At 41.3% G+C, this 21,638-nt stretch overlaps 1 protein-coding gene across 2 annotated transcripts in view; it reads left to right on the top strand.

Moving 5' to 3' along the window:
- LOC134565981 (formin-I-like) overlaps nt 1-21,638 on the top strand; it is a 178,042-nt gene that overhangs the window by 33,116 nt on the left and 123,288 nt on the right. For both annotated transcript variants that reach the window (XM_063425689.1, XM_063425690.1), the window contains exon 2: nt 6,193-6,321. In XM_063425689.1, coding sequence (XP_063281759.1) covers nt 6,193-6,321 — 129 coding nt within the window. The remainder of the gene's footprint in view (nt 1-6,192; nt 6,322-21,638) is intronic.

Below are 21,638 nucleotides of genomic sequence, written 5' to 3'. Positions count from 1 at the left end.
ATACCTGCCCTGACCATGCTTTGCAGACCAGGTATCAGTGGTCAGATGGACCCTTGCCCCAACACTGTGTGCCAGACATGCCATTACTTCCTTTTGCACAATCGAGTACAGGTTGGGGATTGCCTTTTGTGCAAAGAAATTTTGTCCGGGTACCTTCCACTGCGGTGTCCCAATAGCTACAAATTTTTTGAACGCCTCAGACTCCACCAGCTTGTATGGTAAAAGCTGGTGGGCTAAGAGTTCAGTCAAGCCAGCTGTCAAACGCCGGGCAAGGGGGTGACTTTGTGACATTGGCTTTTTACGCTCAAACATGTCCTTGACAGACACCTGACTATGGGCAGATGAGCAGGAACTGCTCAAGGCGAGAGACGGAGGGGCGGATGGTTGAGAGGGGGCAAGTAGGACAGCAGTGGTTAATGTGGCTGAAGATGCTGGACCAGGAGGAGGATGGCGGCTTTGAGTTTGTGTGCTGCTTGTACTCTTGTGTTGATCCCATAGGCGTTTGTGATGTGCGATCATGTGCCTTCGCAAAGCAGTTGTACCTAGGTGGGTGTTGGACTTCCCACGACGTTTCTTTTGGCACAGGTTGCAAATGGCATCGCTGTTGTCAGAGGCAGACACACAAAAAAAATGCCACACTGCTGAGCTCTGCAATTACGGCATTCTGGTGGTGGCAACAGCATGCGTTGATTGGCGTGCTGTCTGGCTGACCCTGGGTGCCGATGCATGCTGTCTGACTGTGCCACTAGCTCCTTGCGACGACCTCCCCCTGCTTTCAACTCGTCTCCTCCTCCTCCTCTCTGTCTCCCAATCTGAACTTTCCCCCTGTTCTTCTTCTCTTCTAGCGGGCACCCACATTACATCATCAACCGCTTCATTTGTATCTGACAACTCAGAAAAGGAAGCAGCAGTGGGTACAACATCATCATCATCACACCGTACGTGTGTAATGCTGCCTGACTGAGACATATCCCTGTTATCTACATCCTCTGGCAATAATGGTTGTGCATCACTCATTTCTTCCAACTGATGTTTAAATAACTCCTCTGACATACCAAGTGAAGAGGCTGTGGTGCTAGTGTTGGTGGTGGCGGCAGGCGGGCGAGTGGTAACTTGAGAGGTGCCCGAAGCTAAGCTGGAGGAGGATGGTGCGTCGAGGTTCCGAGCGGAAGCTGTAGAAGATTGGGTGTCCTGTGTTAGCCAGTCAACTATGTCCTCATAACTTTTCAAGTTCAGGGTATGTGGCCTCTGAACACTGGGCATTATTCATCTAGGGCCAAAGGGAATCACAGAACCACGACCACGACAGCCCCTGCGGGGTGGCCTGCCTCTGCCTGTCATTTTTTTTTCGATTAGTGGTACTATGCGTGCAAGCTACTGTGACAACAGATATGAGTGGCACTGGTGTGACACTGTGCCCTGGCAGACCCTGAAACGCACACTCGTGAAGGAAACTGACTGCTATTATATTACAGTCCAAAAAGTTTATTTTTTATTAAATGCAAGCTATCGGGACACCAGATATCAGTGAGAGGTGGCACTGGGCAGGTCCTGAAACTCACACTAGTGAAGGAAACTGACTGCTATTATATTACAGTCAAAAAAGTTTTTGTTTTTTTTAAATGCCAGCTATTGGGACACCAGATATGAGTGAGTGGTGGATCTGGGCAGGCCCTGAAATGCACACTCGTGAAGGAAACTGACTGATATTATATTACAGTCCAAAAAGTCTTTTTTTTGTTAAATGCAAGCTATTTTGACACCAGTGAGTGAGTGGTGGCACTGGGCAAGTGGGCACAGTATACGCTGTGAGCCTGACACACACGCTGGCAGACAACTAACTGCTATTCAATCTATTACAGTCAACATTTTTTTTTTTAAATGTACACTACTGTTACACCAGATATGAGTTGCACTGGTGTGACACTGTGACTTGGCAGGCCCTGAAACGCACACTCGTGAAGGAAACTGACTGCTATTATATTACAGTCCAAAAAGTTTTTTTTTGTTTTAAATGCAAGCTATTGTGACACCAGTGAGTGAGTGGTGGCACTGGGCAGGCCCTGAAATGCACACTCATGAAGGAAACTGACTGCTATTATATTACAGTCCAAAAAGTTTCGGTTTTTCTTAATGCAAGCTATTGGGACACCAGTGAGTGAGTGGTGGCACTGGGCAGGCCCTGAAACGCACACTAGTGAAGGAAACTGACTGCTATTATATTACAGTCATAAAAGTTTAGTTTTTTTTTAAATGCAAGCTATTGGGACACCAGATATGAGTGAGTGGTGGCACTGGGCAGGCCCTGAAATGCACACTAGTGATGGAAACTGACTGCTATTATATTACAGTAAAAAAGTTTAGTTTTTTTTAAATGCAAGCTATTGGGACACCAGTGAGTGAGTGGTGGCACTGGGCAAGTGTTCACAGTATACGCTGTGAGCCTGACACACACACTGGCAGACAACTAACTGCTATTCAATCTATTACAGTCAAAATTGTATTTTTTTTTTTTTTTTAAATGTACACTACTGTTACACCAGATATGAGTTGCACTGGTGTGACACTGTGCCCTGGCAGGCCCTGAAACGCACACTCGTGAAGGAAACTTACTGCTATTATATTACAGTCCAAAAAGTTTAGTTTTTTTTTTTAAATGCAAGCTATTGGGACACCAGATATGAGTGAGTGGTGGCACTGGGCAGGCCCTGAAACGCACACTCGTGAAGGAAACTGACTGCTATTATATTACAGTCCAAAAAGGTTTTTTTTGTTAAATGCAAGCTATTGTGACACCAGTGAGTGAGTGGTGGCACTGGGCAAGTGGGCACAGTATACGCTGTGAGCCTGACACACACGCTGGCAGACAACCAACTGCTATTCAATCTATTACAGTCAAAATTCTATTTTTTTTTATTTTTTTTAAATGTACACTACTGTTACACCAGATATGAGTTGCACTGGCGTGACACTGTGCCCTGGCAGGCCCTGAAACGCACACTCGTGAAGGAAACTGACTGCTATTATATTACAGTCCAAACAGTTTTTTGTTTTTTTTAAATGCAAGCTACTGTGATGCCAGTGAGTGAGTGGTGGCACTCGGCAGGCCCTGAAATGCACACTAGTGAAGGAAACCGACTGCTATTATACTACATTTAAAAAAGTTTTTTTTGTTTAAATGCAAGCTATTGTGACACCAGTGAGTGAGTGGTGGCACTGGGCAAGTGGGCACAGTATATGCTGTGAGCCTGACACACGGGCTGGCTGGCAAGCAGGCAACTGCATTTACATTGCACAGAAAAAAAAAAAAAAAGCAGACTGATGTTCTAGTTTTGGGGTGCTGTCCTTACAGCAGAGATCAGATGAGTCCTTCAGGACTGTAGTGGACACTAAATACACTAGCCTAGATTTCAATTTCCCTATCAAATCAGCAGCAGCTACACTGTCCCTAGTCTCACTAAGAATGCAGCTTCACAATGAATGTAAAATGGATGCTGTCCAGGAGGTGGGAGGGTCTGGGAGGGAGGGTCTGCTGCTGAATGGCTGGAATGTGCCTGCTGACCGTGAGGTACAGGCCAGGGTCAAAGTTTACTCAATGATGACAAATAGGGAGCGGACCGAACAGCGCATGTGTTCGCCGTCCATGGCGAACGCGAACAAGTGATATTCGCCAGGAACTATTCGCCAGCGAACAGTTTGGGACATCACTAAATATTTGGCCAGTGTTTGTGACTAAGTGGCTACTAAAAAAGACTGGACATACCCCATATTGAATACCCTGGGTTGTCTACTTTAAAAAAATGTGTGGTGTGATTCAGAGATTTATGACAGATAACAGTGTCGCTATTGATACATTTAAAAAATATATATTTTGAAACATAGAAACATAGAAACAGAAACATAGAAAGTGACGGATAAGAACCATTCGGCCCATCAAGTCTGCCCATCTTTCTAAATATTTTTTATTAGTCCCTGGCCTTATCTTATAGTTAGGATAGTGTCATGCCTATCCCACACATGCTTAAACTCCTTTACTGTGTTAACCTCTACCACTTCAGCTGGAAGGTTATTCCATGCATCCACTACCCTCTCAGTAAAGTAATACTTCCTGATATTATTTTTAAACCTCTAATTTAAGACTATGTCCTCTTGTTGTGGTAGTTTTCTTCTTTTAAATATAGCCTCTTCCTTTACTGTGTTGATTCCCTTAATGTATTTAAATGTTTCTATCATATTGCCCCGTCTCATCTGTCCTCCAAGCTATACATGTTAAGATCCTTTAACCTTTCCTTGTAAGTTTTATCCTGCAATCCATGAACCAGTTTATTAGCCCTTCTCTGAACTCTAAGGTATCAATATCCTTCTGGAGATACGGTCTCCAGTACTGCGTACAATACTCCAAGTGAGGTCTCATCAGTGTTCTGTACAATGGCATGAGCACTTCCCTCTTTCTGCTGTTAATACCTCTCCCTAAACAACCAAGCATTCTGCTAGCATTTCCTGCTGCTCTATTACATTGTTTGCCTACCTTTAAATGTCAGTTGCCACAACTCTGACCATTTTTCTAGTTTACTTAAATCATTTGCCATTTGGCTTATCCCTCCTGGAACATCAACCCTGTTACATATCTTAGTATAATCAGCAAAAAGACATACCTTACCATCAAGACCTTCTGCAATATCACTAATACAAATATTAAAGAGAATGGGTCCAAGTACAGATTCCTGAGGTACCCAACTGGTGACAAGCCCAAGCTTCGAATATACTCCATTGACTATAACCCTCTGTTGCCTTTCACTCAGCCACTGCCTTACCCATTCAACAATATTGGAATCCAAACTTAAAGATTGCAGTTTATTGATAAGCCTTCTATGTGCAACAGTGTCAAATGCCTTACTGAAATCTAGGTAAGCAATGTCTACTGCACCACCCTGATCTATAATTTTAGTTACCCAATCAAAAAAAATCAATAAGATTAGTTTGGCATGATCTCCCTGAAGTAAACCCATGTTGTCTCTGATCTTGAAATCCATGTGTTTTTAGATGTTCAACAACCCTATCCTTTAACATGTTTTCATTACTTTCCCCACTACTGAAGTAAGGCTTACTGACTTATAGTTGCCTGACTCCTCCCTACTACCTTTCTTGTGAATGGGCACAACAATTACTAACTTCCAATCTTCTGGGACTACTCCTGTTAACAATAATTGGTTAAATGAATCTGTTAATAGTTTTGCTAGTACACCACTAAGCTCTTTTAATAACTTTGGGTGTATTCCATAAGGTCCCATTGACTTGTACTTATAGCCATATAACTTGCAAAAAAAAAGCTGAGAACATGTTAACATTGGGTAATTCTAAACTCAGGACAAAATTTAGAAACTATTTAGCGCTGGTGTTATTTGACGGTTGTAGATGCGTAACAGACTTTGGGGGTCAAATTTAGAAAAAGGTTGTTGTTGTTTTTTTCATCATATTTTATAAAAAAAAATTATAGTAAATTATATGATATAGTGAATATAATGGTGTCTTTAGAAAGACCATTTAATGACAAGAAAAACGGTATATAATAATATGTGTGGGTACAGTAATTGAGTAAGGGGAAAATTACAGTTAAACACAAACACCGCAGAAATGTAAAAACAGCCCTGGTCCCAAATGGTAATAAAATTGAAAAACGGTCTGGTACCTAGGGGGTTATCGAGAAGATTTACTGTATGTTTAATCTAAATCGAGAACATTTACTGTATATTTAAATTAAGTCGAGAACATTTACTGTATATTTAAATTAAGTCGAGAACATTTACTGTATATTTAATGTAGGTCAAAAACCGTTTATTATATGTTTAGTCTAAGCCAGGAACTCATCACCGTATGTTTAAAAACAATAAGACTGCTCCCCGTGGGAGGGTTCCAGGCACTCCTATCACCATATTCACTACAGCTGGCTGTAGATATCGTGCTGTAAGTGGTCCTTTAAAACAAGTCAAGATTCTATCACTGTATGTTTGAGCTAAGCCAAGCCTTTGTTACTGTGTAAATAAATGATGTGTTGGTCCTAATACATTGGTGAAGGCGTCTATTACGGTTAACTAAGTTACACCTTTGTTGCTGTATGTTTTAGCTAAGCCAAGCCTTTGTTACTGTGTTGGTCCTAATACTAAGTTACACCTTTGTTGCTGTATGTTTTAGCTAAGCCAGGAAGAGATTTTGGACATACTAAACAAGGTGAAAATAAAGCAGATAACCATTGATGATGCATTAGCGTTATGGAACCAAGAAAAAAAGTCTGATGAAGAGCAAATGAAGCCTGAAAACGTGGTATGTTCTTTATTACATAATACTGAATTTATTATCGCACATTATCTGATCACTATGGCTTTTATGGTTCACTTGTTTACCCACTATTAGTGTATTATAAATCAATATATATGCTGTAACCATTTCCACAAGCCATCGCAGATTTTGGATAATACGTATCCTGTTGTTTTTCCTGGTGAATGTGTAATAACCATCACTCAGTTTTGTTGCATAAAAGAAGCTGGAGAAGAACCTTATCAAAGTGAGAGTTTGTGTACAGATTTAAAAGGCAATTCTCCTGCCCAAATACAAAATAAGTAAAACTCACTGTTTATTAAATATGCCCCAAATGAAAATTTGCCCAGACTTTCTTTTTCTGTCCAATCATTAAATTCCCAATGCAGCTGATCAGCAGCTCGACTAAACTATCAGGATGTAACAGGATGAGTTGTCTGGTCAGCCATGGGGGTGTAACCATACCATTTTTTTTAAAAAATTGTCAATTTCTATTGAAATGTACACTTTTTGCAAAATGAAATAAAGTAGACACACTCTTTACACACAAAGCTTTTCAGCAAGATAATGTGTTATATGGATCTGGTGTGTTCCTTCAAGTGGCCAGAATGAGTCAAAGTGGGGCAAACAAGTTGGTAAATATTTCCCATCAAGATTTGGATAAAATGGTAAAAGGGAAATGAAACAAATGCTGGTATTCCATTCCCAGTTTGTTTGGTTCAGCCTGAACTGCTAGGTATTTAGTGATTATAGCTCGCAGTTCGGGTGCTGATTCCTACGTTCCCAGGAATCAAAGTGCAGCATACAAGTAACTTCAGCAGTTCAGCAATCCCTTCCCAAAACATCAGTCGAGACTAGATGAAGGGTACAACTCTGACAATCTTTATTGGTGCACACAGCTTTTATGCACAGACCCCCGCAGGAGGTCTCCACTCTTTCAATACACTTTCCTTTGTCCCAGGCAGGAAGGCAGTTGGGATACAGATAACCATCTCCCGCTCTGGGAGATACCAACAGGACAACAGAATCATACAGTAAAACATATTACATACAGAGGGGCAAACGCCAAAGGAAGGGAAGGGGTCACATGTGTAAAACATATAACACTGGATAGCCCCGGGTCCCAACTAGGAACCCTGCAAATAGCGAGGCCATTGGATGTACAGAGCCTGAGAAACCATCATATAAAGTCTGCGGCTCAAGGCTCTGTACATCCCCAAAATCAGTTCCACAGTGTTGATTGGTTTAGTCCGGTGAATTCAAACTTTGCACCCCAACCAAGCATCACCAATCAGGTGAAAGGCGCAAAACCAATTCACGCCAATCAGCGATCAGGGAGGAGAGGGGCTTCACCACTCAATCAGGTGAAAGTGTGCAAATCCTCGTTTGAATGGGCGCTCCTTCTCTGATTCGTCACCTGTGCCCCCGCAATGACCAAACAGCGCTCACTTGTACTGACCCATCAGGAGAATGGCGCAAACCCAGTTTGAATGGTAGCTCCCTCTCCTGACTGGTCTGCACGGAGGTTCAGGCGGCCAGCGGGGCTCTGCGGCTGTGAAGCCGACTCACAGCCCCAGGATCACAACTGGGACTCGTGCCTCTCTCTGGTGCATCCGCTAAGGCAGCCCCGGGGAGACCACTTATTGGGCAGCTACTAGACTTGCATCGCAACTCTCAGGAGGGAAAAGCAGTGATTATGGATCCTTTGGGAGCAGTACAACGGATAAAATATAACACACTTGCTCCTCAGTGGGTAAAACTATATAAAATAAAATGACCCTTTCTATGAATGTAATAGATTGTAAGAAGATCCCTCAAGTCTTCTTAATAAAATACAAGCAATACAATCTAGAAATATAAGAACACACAGAAACCAATAATGGTGTGGTATATTTAAGCACCATAAAATGCGCTTGTGGCAAATTACACTCACAAGATAGTAAGTAAGTGGTAGGCATGTAAGAATCTGTAAAATTTGGAGGAGCTCAAAGGGAGTGTTATCTTGTATCCAGTTCGGGAGTTTGGTGTTCTGCAGTAGCTGTGCCTGTCTCTCAAAAAGGGAATTATCGCCTAAACGGATTTTATTCCCTTTTATGCTGAAACGGTCCGTTACAGAGACTTAGTCATTTTCTCGGTGCAAAATAGACCGACCGCACAGCCCAAATCCATGGAACTGTTTTGGGCATTAAAATGTGCTTGCGGTCGGTCATAAAGGACTTATACCTATCTCCCGAACGGCTGAACGGATTCGAATGATTTTTGGGTATGTTTGTATTTGGAATGTGCTGATTAATAATTTGTAACTGTTGTTAATATTGGATGTATGGTTTTAGAGTTATGGAAGTTGGATAAAAGTATGTTTTAAACTGTACGTATAATTGGGTTACCTCTCAGGCTAAGGGGAGGGAATCTGTGGGATGTAACCATTGTGTGATTGGGTAATGTATAATTGTCTGTGGGTGTCTCCCTTGCAGGGGAGAATTGCATAAAAGCTGAGTGTGTGCCATTAAACCAGAGTTCTTCTTGACCCTCAACAAGTAGTCTTGTCTCGTGATTGGAGGGTACAGCTATATTCACACTGGGGACTGCTATGCGCTGCATATTTCCTTGAGCTTTAATCACTTAGCTCTTTTGAGAGCTTGATCCTGCTATGCTCTCCTTGGAGGAGAGGTCTTTCTCACACGGTCCTGAATGCTGGAGGTTCATACAGGGTGGAAGAAAGACGGCGAGACTCCAGTTAAGCTACGGCGGTTGTGGAGTCTGCGGTGATTGTGGTGTCGTCTGCAGTGCTTGGAGTCCTCAGGAAGCGCTAGGAGCATCCATCAATGGAAGGTGTCCGTTACAAACTGAGCTCCTCCAAATTCTACAGATTCTTATACGCCTACCACTTACTATTATCTTGTGAGTGTAACAAGCGCATTTTATGGTGATTCAATATAACACACCATTATTGGTTTCTGTGTGTTCTTATATTTCTAGATTGTATTGCTTGTCCTTTGGGAGCAGGTAGGGCGATCTAAACCACCAGTACCCCAACAGTGTCCCCACCAACCTCACCTGGTTCATGGAGTCCTGGTGTGAAGGTAGGGTAGTGTATCCTTTTGCAGGGTAGTGTATCCTTTTGGGATACTAATGCTTTCCTTGGGTGGCGTTCGCCTATACAAAATGGCGGCTACCCAGAGGAGCACTCATTAATTACTTCCCTTGCAGTTTCACGCTGATTGGGTGGTGTGAACATTCTAATTGGGTACCGGGGTGGTCCGTGTTCAGGAGGCGAACAGATTCCATTTGCATGACCGCTCCCGAACGTTCAACAGGGCATTTTTCACGAAATACATAGAAATACATGGGGGAAATGTACAATACACAGGGGAAAACACACGAATCAAGTCTTTTCAGATTCTTTTTACCGGGCCCATATGTAGGCATGGCACTCAGTGACGGTGTTTCGTCACAGAAAACAATGCCTACATTTAATGATAACATAAAAAATGACTAAACTCAATGTTATTTTTTGACACAGTTGTATAATATCTGCAAAAGAGCTACAGTAAAAATGAAGGATTTGTTTGTGCTAAAAAAAAATATCTACAGCTCCCTGGTAGATTCAGAAATAATGAAATCTGTGTTCAATGTTCATGGAGTGTATGCAGACTACATATGTATATGTCTCCTAATGTATGTATGTATCTATCTATCTATCTATCTATCATCTATCTCCATATGTATGTAACTCCATGTGTAGGTATGTATCTCCTAATAGAAGACCAAACCAAATAGTGTTAAAATGCACACAATGATTAAAATGTTTTACCTTTTTAAAAACAATGAAGAGGGTCTTGTAACATACATTCAGATAAAAGGACCCTAAATAATGTAAATATAAAACAGAAAAAAAACATCTGTATATATAAAAATAATAGGAAAGGTACATTCAGATTACTCTGGTTTCCAAGTACATCCTGGGGATGATACGTTTGTCCAACATCCAGGGCTTGTTACTATTACCCAATTTAATGGTACTCATTTCATCTACCATGGAAGGATGAAGGGCTCAGTCAACCCTGCTGGGATTTAACCTGTGACCTTTAAGGGCTGGGCAGATTCTACTGATGATGCATTAGCCCACTGAGCTACCTCACCGGCTAACCAGAAGATGGTTAAAAATAGCACACTCTTAAAGAATGTCTCTGAGCTGTATAGGTACTTCATCCACCATTGGGATTGTAGTGAGATTTTTTTTCTGGAACAAGGAGATATCCAGAAGAGACAGGAATCAGATGATCAATGTTAAAATCACTTTATTCCATGTACAGAAAAAAGTAAGCTGAAACAGCAGCACAGCATGTTTCAACCTATGTACAGGTCTTCCTCAGGTGAATTCCACACGCTGCTTTTTATGCACACCCCATGGTATGGGGTGTCCAGGTCAAGTTTACAGGGAATGTTCACAAAAGGCTCTAGGTCTGAGAAATAATTGAGATGGGAATTTAGATAACTTAATTATCTCCCAAAAACATAATAAAACATTACAGCTACCTCACAATTCTTATATCCCCGAATAGCCTGAATCTGAGCGCATCACATACCAGAAAAGTGCTGAGATTGGTTTGGTGGAACGAGATCGCTATTTGGGAGAAGATGTCACCAGCTGGCCATGGGGTGATGCCCAAAAAGAGTTCCAGATAATCCAGGGCAGTGGCTGGTCTTGGTTCGGGCGTTCCTGCACGAACACCTACAAATGTTCCGCCAGGCTCTTAGGCAGCAAATATGTCCCCCAGTCGGTAGATCATATCTCCTGAACGTGGTTTGTGCAGATGGTCAGGAAAGTATACAAGCAGCAGTACCATATTGACCGGGGTTCTCGAGAATGTGTAACCAAAATTAGTTCCATGCACTCGATGACCAAGTACCGCTACCTGTGTTCGGGAGACAAAATGGCACTCAAGTGCTCCTTAATTGCAATTAACAGCCAGGGGTGGTTGGAGTTCTAAGTCAATAACAGAGGGAGGACCACACAAGTTCTGTTCGGTTCCCTAACAGGAGGGTACGGATCTGTTCGCAAGAACTCAATAGGAGTTTGGGCAACTCCAGGGACTGATGCCAGGTCTGCTACATATGTATGTATCTTCAGATAGACTGGAAGCTCGTCTGAGCAGGGCCCTCTTCAACCTATTGTTCCTGTAAGTTTTTTTAATGGTCTCATTTATTGTTAAATCTCCCCCTTTGATACTATTGTAAAGCGCTATGGAATATGCTGGCTATATAAATACCAGTAATAATAATATGCATGTATCTATGTATGTATGTATGTTGTGACAAACACTCCTTACCACGGTACTTAGTCGCTACCACTATGGAACTAATTTCGGCATGAGGAATTCGTGGGTTCCTGGTCACCCCAGCGGGACTTAGTCTCGGATGTTATGCAACTGTTTTCAGCATGAGGTGAAAGTTGTACGGTTCCCGGACAACTTGGTCCAGGGTTTTGAAATCCGCCAGGAGTGCACTTTTTGGAGGGAAGATCCTTGAGAATAAATGCTATCTATGAGCCAGACGGAGCACCCCATATTGTGGCCGCAGGAGCTCTCAAAAGTTGACTGGCCAAAGCACCAAATGCCCTGGAACTGTTTTGGTCATAGGACCACATGTGCGGCTGGTCAGAACTTTAACTGTGGCGCCACTGTGAACTGGAGAAGCCTGGTTGCTAGCCTCCTGCCCTGCGACTATGGCCCCTGGACATATTGTACTATAAAAACTATATTTGGGCATGTAATAATCTATATTACTGCTACTGGGCCTTTACGGGCCATCCGTGGACCTATTGGGACTTTTGGGATACTGTACCTTTAAGACTGTGGAGCGTAGTACAGTAATCCTGCCTTTAATCCTTTAATGTCATGTATGTATTTATGTGTGCAGTTAACCTGGGTTATATATATGCAGCATTCATCTGATTGTTCGGTAGAATCACTCCATTCATTGTATTGAGGAAACTACCGAACAACCAGACCACCCAGGACTAAGTGTGCCTCCAATTACCGTTTGCAACAATGTTGCAAATGGGTAATTGGCAATCAGTGCAGTGTGGTCTTTGTCCTCTGGGTGGCCGCCATTCAGGAAACTAACACGTGGCAGCGGCCATCTTTAACTACCGAACAGCGGTGTTTTGCCGTCGAGCGTCTGGAACTAAAATCGGACACTCGACTAGGCAAACACCGCTGAGACCTCCAGACTTCCAGGATTTCGTGGGGAAACTACCGAACGGCCCGCCGTTCGGTAGAAAGAAACTCACGAACTAGAGGATTCATGCGAATCCCCCTTAGTCTCTATAACACCAGTAATTCGTCTGTTTCATTCACTTGTTTGTGACCGACCGCAGGGCCAAAATGCATGGTGTGGCGAAACCAACTTCGCCACTGTGGGCTGGAGAAGCCTGGCTGCTAGCCTCCTGCCCGCTGACTATGGCCCCTGGACATATTGCACTTTAAAGACTATATTTGGGCATGTACTAATTTAGATTGCTGCTACTGGCCCTTTAAAATCAGCGATGGACATTTTGGGACTACTGTCCCTTTAAGACTGTGAAGCATATCCTATTGTACTGCCTGTATATTGTATATGTATTTATGTATGCAGTTAACCTGGGTTATATATATATGCAGCCTTCATCTGATTGTTCGGTAGAATCCCTCCATTCCTTGTATTGAGGAAACTACCGAACAACCAGACCACCCAGGACTAAGTGTGCCTCCAATTACCGTTTGCAACAATGTTGCAAACGGGTAATTGGCAATCAGTGCAGTGTGGTCTTTGTCCTCTGGGTGGCCGCCATTCAGGAAACCAACACGTGGCGGCGGCCATCTTTAACTACCGAACAGCGGTGTTTTGCCGTCGAGTGTCTGGAACTGAAATCGGACACTCGACTAGGCAAACACCGCTGAGACCTCCAGACTTCCAGGATTTCGTGGGGAAACTACCGAACGGCCCGCCGTTCGGTAGAAAGAAACGTACGAACTAGGGGATTCATACGAACTCCCCTTAGTCTCTATAACACCAGTAATTCGTATGTTTCATTCACCTGTTTGTGACCGACCGCAGGGCCAAAATGCATGGAACTGTTTTCGGATACTTTACCCATGCGGTCGGTCAATACTTTAAAGTCCCATAACTCCTGAACCATTTATCCGAATGGGCTGATTCTTGCATATGTTGTCCCCCTGAATAAGGGCTATCAGGGGATACCTGTTTTGGAGGTGTAGCAGATGTATTTGGGGTACATCCAGGAATTGGGGAAAAAGGTGTACAGTATAATTGTGTTAAGTGTTAATCTAAGGGGAGGAAATGTGTGGGAGGTACATCCATGTGATTGGTTAATTTCATCCTCCCCCTGGGAGTGTCCTGTATGTACTTGTTGGTAATAAAAGCCAGACTGGGTGTCCCAGTCTTGAGTTCCTGTTTAACCCTCAAAATGAAGTGTCGTCTCGTTCTTGGGGGGAATTGGATTGTAAGCTGACTGCCAGGAGTGTAAGCGGATTGTATGCTTTTCTTGTTCAGCTGTTCCAGTTCGGAGTGTTATCTTGTATCCAGTTCGGGAGTTTGGTGTTCTGCAGTAGCTGTGCCTGTCTCTCAAAAAAGGGGATTATCGCCTAAACGGATTTTTCCCCTTTTATGCTGAAACGGTCCGTTACACATGGAACTGTTTTCGGATACTTTACCCATGCGGTCGGTCAATAATTTATAGTCCCATAACTCCCGAACCGTTTATCCGAATGGGCTGATTTTAACGTATGTTGTTCCCCCAGACTAGGGCTATCTGGAGATATTGGATTTGTGGATGTACCTCAAGTATTTAGGGTACATCCAAAACTTGGGTAAAACTATGTCCCTGTTAATTGTGTTAACAGATATGTTGGAGGGAGGAGATGTGTGGGCTGTACCTTAAACTGGATTGGTGTACTGTAAACCCCTCCCTTGCATGGGAGAATCTCATATAAGCCTGTGTGTAAATAAATCAGTGTTGTTGCTGTTTAACCCTGAAGCTGGAGTGTGTCTCTTTCTTGGGGGAAAGGGGACTGTATGCCGACTGCCAGGAGTGTAAGCTGTTTGTATTGCTTTTCCTGTTCGGCTGCTTCCAGGGTTCGTGTGTCTGCTGTTCGAGAGTTGGTGAATCCGTGCAGTTTGGGAGTTCGGGAACTTGGTGCTTATAGTAGCTGCTGGTCTATCTAAAGGGGATTATCGCCTAAACAGATTTTTTCCCCTTTTATGCTGAAACAGTCCGTTACATTAACACGGTGGCATTTCCCATACACCGCATGGATCTGAGTGCTATTTGAAGAACGTGGGCGCTCAGATAAGGGTTATGTGGGGATGTATTATTTGTGGGGTTATTGTAAGTTTTTATGATGTTTTGGGGTATTTTATGTTTTATGTTTTTGTGTTTGCTTCTGTGCTCCTGGGAGATAATTAACTTACTGGTCTTTAACGCAAATATCTCCCAGGCCCAGAGATTCCTGAGAGGGGCTTGTGCTGAATACAATGGAGACCCCCTGCTGGGGTCTATGCATAAAAGGTCAAGTTTGACTCATTAAAATGAGCTGTCCTCCCAGAACTATGTGTCATCTAGTTACTGGGAGAGTAAGGGCTATTCACTAGACAACACCTTGTTCCAGTTTGTGGAGGATTCAGCGGGGAAAGTCTTTGTAAGGACTAGAGCTCCCAGGACTGTGTGTCGTCCAGTCCATGAGAGGTAATAGAGGTAGTCCCCTATCCTGTTCCAGGACAGAGAGGCTCCAGAAGAACCCCAGTCAACGCACGGCAACTCAGACAGAAGTGCTGAGGTTTTTCCCCAGTTCCAGCTAGAAAGCAATCCCAGCCGGGATACAGGGAGCTCCACTAAATATGTATCTCCTAATGTATGTATGTATCTATCATGTGTCTCCATATGTATGTATGTATGTATCTCCATATGTATGTGTGTATGTGTGTATCTCCATATGTATGTGTCACATATTCAATCTCACCTTATGACATTTGCAGTGGAAATTGCCTTCCTGGCAATAATGGAGGTGCCGCTCAGCAGCAGATCCATGCCATATTGTAGCCCCACGTCCGCCCACGGTAATGACGGCGTTGACATCACGCAAAAGACGTGCATGCACATTTTGGGGTCGAAGGACGGTTATGGCCATTCAGATCTGCAGGAGGGTTATTTAAACAATTTTTTCCTTTTACTCATTGCCCTGTCATGGTTTCCCTTAGAGGTAGTCCGAGAGTGTGTTCCTGAGCATATTATTCGGTTTTTTCACTTTGGCTTCGTTTTGACTTCCCTGTATTCTGGCATCCTTGACTTTTGGCTTTCCCTCATCGTTGTGACTCCTTCACTGGGCAGACTAGATAGGCCGAATGGTTCTTATCTGCCATCACATTCTCTGTTTCTATGTTCTGTATCCCTGACCTTGGCAAGTATACTGACTATTCTTGGGTACGTTAAGTCCGGCCATTCTAAGGTCCGGTTAAACGTTATCTATCTATGTACGTATGTGTGTATCTCCATATGTACGTATGTGTGTATCTCCATATGTATATATGTGTGTATCTCCATATGTAAGTATGTATGTATCTATCTCCATATGTATGTATGTGTGTATCTCCATATGTATGTATGTGTGTATCTCCATATGTATGTATGCATGCATGTATCTATCTATCTCCATATGTATGTATGTATGTATCTCTATATGTATGTATGTGTGTTTCTCCATCTGAAGGTATGTATGTATCTATCATCTATCTATCTATCTATCTATCTATCTCCATATGTATGTATGTGTGTATCTCCATTTGTACGTATGCATGTATCTATCTCCATATGTATGTATGTATGTACCTATCTATCTCCATATGTATGTATGTATGTATGTATCTATGTGTGTGCATATCCATATGTATGTATGTATCTATCTATTTCTATGTGTATGTATGTGTGTATATCCATATCTTTGTATGTGTATGTATACCCATATGTCCACACAATTGGTGTGATTCCTCCTAATTGTTTACGGTTTGAGTTTCTTTAATTTGAAATTAAAAGCCTGCAGACAAACCGTGTAAATATTCTCAGCCATGCGGACCTAGGTGAGCCTCCACATTGCACTCAGTCCAACAAGCTCATTTACTTCTCTGCTTTGCTGCAAACAAAATATTAAGAGACACACAGAGACATAAATCACATAGGACACATGGCCTCTTATAGGTCAAAGCTAAACCCAATATCTTTAGAATTACTTTAGTAAAATCAATCTTGCTCCCTCATAAGTCTGCAGTGTGATTTCATTTCATTATCTACAACAAGACAATGCCATTGTTTCTATAGGCTACTTTATGAAAGGTCATCTATAGAATTTCATCCCACCAAGTTTATTTTAAAACTCTCCTGTTTTTGTTACATTTCGATGTTATAGTTTCTGTGTGTTTTCCATTTTTGAAACATATTTACTGTTTCAGCTTCTTTAGTAACATGACATTAAGTGAAAGGAGTTGGACTATATAGATGGTACAGGGCGATGTGTATTGAGTATTTATGTTCTGACAGTGAAGTAATTACCTTGGAAACCAATAGAACAATTTGCAGATTTCTAATATTTAGCTGGAACTACAGTCTCAAATTGCCATCTGTCTCCGTGCCACATATTGTTTCAATGGAGAAGTTAAATTAAATGTATAACACTGGCACATTGATATCATAATGTTTTCTAGACAATGACTTACAAATACTGAACCAAAAACATAGTTCCTCATAATCGTGTTCACCTGTTTATAAACCTTCTATTGTCAAGGAAATGGAGAAGTTCTTATGACTCAATGACTATTAGTGATTGGAATCACTTACCTCTGAGTGCCTGGTATTTGGCTTCACAATATTTCTCTTATCATTGTTATGATCCCTCAACTGGTAGACAATATGTTAAGTACTCTTCGATAATAAATTCACAGTTAGTAGCTCTTTACTAACCTTGTATATCTGGGATATAGCTATTTACTAACCCTGTATATCTGGGATATAGCTCTTTACTAACCCTGTATATCTGGGATATAGCTATTTACTAACCCTGTATCTCTGGGATATAGCTATTTACTAACCCTGTATATCTGGGATATAGCTCTTTACTAACCCTGTATATCTGGGATATAGCTCTTTACTAACCCAGTATATCTGGGATATAGCCATTTAATAACCCTGTATATCTGGGATATTTACTAACCCTATATATCTGGGATATAGCTATTTACTAACCCTGTATATCTGGGATATAGCTATTTACTAACCCTGTATATCTGGGATATAGCTCTTTACTAACCCTGTATATCTGAGATATAGCTATTTACTAACCCTGTATCTCTGGGATATAGCTATTTACTAACCCTGTATATCTGGGATATAGCTCTTTACTAACCCTGTATATCTGGGATATAGCTCTTTACTAACCCTGTATATCTGGGATATAGCTCTTTACTAACCCAGTATAACTGGGATATAGCTATTTAATAACCCTGTATATCTGGGATATGGCTATTTACTAACCCTATATATCTGGGACATAGCTCTTTACTAGCCCTGTATATCTGGGATATAGCTATTTACTAACCCTATATATCTGGGATATAGCTCTTTACTAACCCTGTATATCTGGGATATAGCTATTTAATAACCCTGTATATCTGGGATATAGCTATTTACTAACCCTATATATCTGGGATATAGCTCTTTACTAACCCTGTATATCTGGGATATAGCTATTTACTAACCCTGTATATCTGGGATATAGCTCTTTACTAACCCTGTATATCTGGGATACAGCTCTTTACTAACCCTATATATCTGGGATATAGCTCTTTACTAACCCTGTATATCTGGGATATAGCTCTTTACTAACCTTGTATATCTGGGATATAGCTATTTACTAACCCTGTATATCTGGGATATAGCTCTTTACTAACCCTGTATCTCTGGGATATAGCTATTTACTAACCCTGTATATCTGGGATATAGCTCTTTACTAACCCTGTATATCTGGGATATAGCTCTTTACTAACCCAGTATATCTGGGATATAGCTATTTAATAACCCTGTATATCTGGGATATGGCTATTTACTAACCCTATATATCTCGGATATAGCTATTTACTAACCCTGTATATCTGGGATATAGCTATTTACTAACCCTGTATATCTGGGATATAGCTCTTTACTAACCCTGTATATCTGGGATATAGCTATTTACTAACCCTGTATCTCTGGGATATAGCTATTTACTAACCCTGTATATCTGGGATATAGCTCTTTACTAACCCTGTATATCTGGGATATAGCTCTTTACTAACCCAGTATATCTGGGATATAGCTATTTAATAACCCTGTATATCTGGGATATGGCTATTAACTAACCCTATATATCTGGGATATAGCTCTTTACTAGCCCTGTATATCTGGGATATAGCTATTTACTAACCTTATATATCTGGGATATAGCTCTTTACTAACCCTGTATATCTGGGATATAGCTATTTAATAACCCTGTATATCTGGGATATAGCTATTTACTAACCCTATATATCTGGGATATAGCTCTTTACTAACCCTGTATATCTGGGATATAGCTATTTACTAACCCTGTATATCTGGGATATAGCTCTTTACTAACCCTGTATATCTGGGATACAGCTCTTTACTAACCCTATATATCTGGGATATAGCTATTTACTAACCCTGTATTTTGGTACATAGCTATTTACTAATCCTGTATATCTGGGATATAGCTATTTACTAACCCTGTATATCTGGGATATAGCTATTTACTAACCCTATATATCTGGGATACAGCTATTTACTAACCCTGTATTTTGGGATATAGCTATTTACTAACCCTGTATAACTGGGATACAGCTATTTACTAACTCTGTATATCTGAGATACAGCTATTTACTAACCCTGTATATCTGGTATACAGCTATTTACTAACCCTGTATTTTGGGATATAGCTATTTACTAACTCTGTATATCTGAGATACAGCTATTTACTAACCCTGTATATCTGGTATACAGCTATTTACTAACCCTGTATTTTGGGATACAGCTATTTACTAACTCTGTATATCTGAGATACAGCTATTTACTAACCCTGTATATCTGGGATATAGCTCAGCTATTTACTAACCCTGTATATCTGGGATATAGCTATATACTAACCCTGTATATCTGGGATACAGCTATTTACTAACCCTGTATATCTGGGATACAGCTAGTTACTAACCCTGTATATCTGGGAAATAGCTCTTTACTAACCCTGTATATCTGGGATAAAGCTATTTACTAACCCTGTATATCTGAGATACAGCTATTTACTAACCCTGTATATCTGGGATACAGCTATTTACTAACCCTGTATATCAGGGATATAGCTATTTACTAACCCTGTACATCTGGGATACAGCTATTTACTAACCCTGTATATCTGGGATACAGCTATTTACTAACCCTGTATATCTGGGATACAGCTATTTACTAACCCTATATATCTGGGATATAGCTATTTACTAACCCTGTATATCTGGGATATAGCTATTTACTAACCCTGTATATCTGGGATATGGCTATTTACTAACCATGTATATCTGGGATATAGCTATTTACTAACCCTGTATATCTGGGATATAGCTATTTACTAACCCTGTATATCTGAGATATAGCTATTTACTAACCCTGTACATCTGGGATATAGCTATTTACTAACCCTGTATATCTGGGATATAGCTATTTACTAACCCTGTATATCTGAGATATAGCTATTTACTAACCCTGTATTTTGGGATATAGCTATTTACTAACTCTGTATATCTGGGATATAGCTATTTACTAACCCTGTATATCTGGGATATAGCTATTTACTAACCCTGTATTTTGGGATATAGCTATTTACTAACCCTGTATATCTGGGATATAGCTTTTTACTAACCCTGTATATCTGGGATACAGCTATTTACTAACCCTATATATCTGTTTAGTGTATTAGCATGTTATATATTTACAAATGGCTCTCAGACATTGTAGTAAAACAGAACTTCTCTTTACTTCAGTACACACACATAATGACATAACACCAAAGAGACTAAACACAACAGAACAAGTGCATAACTTCACTATGCTGCCATCTACTGGAAGGTGGACTGCATAAACCTCAATACATAACACTCCTCCCCCCTAGACCTCAAAGTCTTTGAGATAACTGGGAGGTTTAATATTTCGTCTTGGGCGCCCCAAAACCGTGTTTGGAACTGCTTCACCTGGACCTTCAGTTGTGCCCATCCCTTCTTCCTGTGCTCTGTCAGATGGACCACACAGAACTGGTTCTTCAATAACAACTCCTGGAGAACTGAGACCTGTATCATCCAGTGGTTCCACATCATTTGGTATCACAGAAAACCCAGTATGACTGGGACCGGCAGCAGGCACAATCTCATCACTCTGTTCCCGAATCTGATCGACATGCCTTCGTAATATTCTACCATCAGGAATTCGTACTTTGTATGACAAAGGTCCTGTGGCCATAAGTACTTTTGCAGGTATCCATTTAGGTCCAGAAACATAGTTCCTGACATAGACATCACTGTCAGGTGCAAATACTCTGACAGTAGAAGCATTATAGTTCTTATTGAATTGCAATTCTTGCTTCTCTTGTAACTCAGTTGTCAAATCAGGATGTAAACGATCCAAACAAGTTTTAAGACGCCGGTTCATAAGGAGCTCTGCTGGACTACTACCGGTGCTTGAGCAAGGTGTCACATGTTGTTGCAGAAGGAAATTTGCAAGTCTACGATTCCAATCTCCTTCAATAATTCTCTTTAATGAGTCTTTGGTAGTCTGAACCATACGCTCAGCTTGACCATTTAATGATGGGTGAAATGGTGCAATAGTAACATGTCGAATAAGATTACTTGCCATGAACATTTTGAATTCTGATGAGGTAAATTGTGTTCTATTATCAGACACAATTGTATCTGGCAACCCATGTGCAGCAAACAACCTCCTTAGAATCTTTATGACTGTGACTGAGGTAGCAGATGTAACTGGAACAACTTCTAACCATTTTGAAAAGGAGTCAACAACTAAAAAAAACATCTGTCCGTGAAAAGGGCCAGCAAAATCTATATGTAAACGGGACCAAGGTGACCTAGTCACTTCCCAAGGATGTACTGAGGCTTTAGGTGGAGCATGACGAGTAGATTGGCATGGTACACAGTTCTTCACCCACTTTTCAATAACT

This window comes from Pelobates fuscus, chromosome 6 (assembly GCF_036172605.1).
Source record: "Pelobates fuscus isolate aPelFus1 chromosome 6, aPelFus1.pri, whole genome shotgun sequence".
Taxonomy (NCBI): Eukaryota; Metazoa; Chordata; class Amphibia; order Anura; family Pelobatidae; genus Pelobates; species Pelobates fuscus.
The sequence above is the reverse complement of the archived record's forward strand: the minus strand, read 5'-3'. Positions and strand labels throughout refer to the sequence as shown.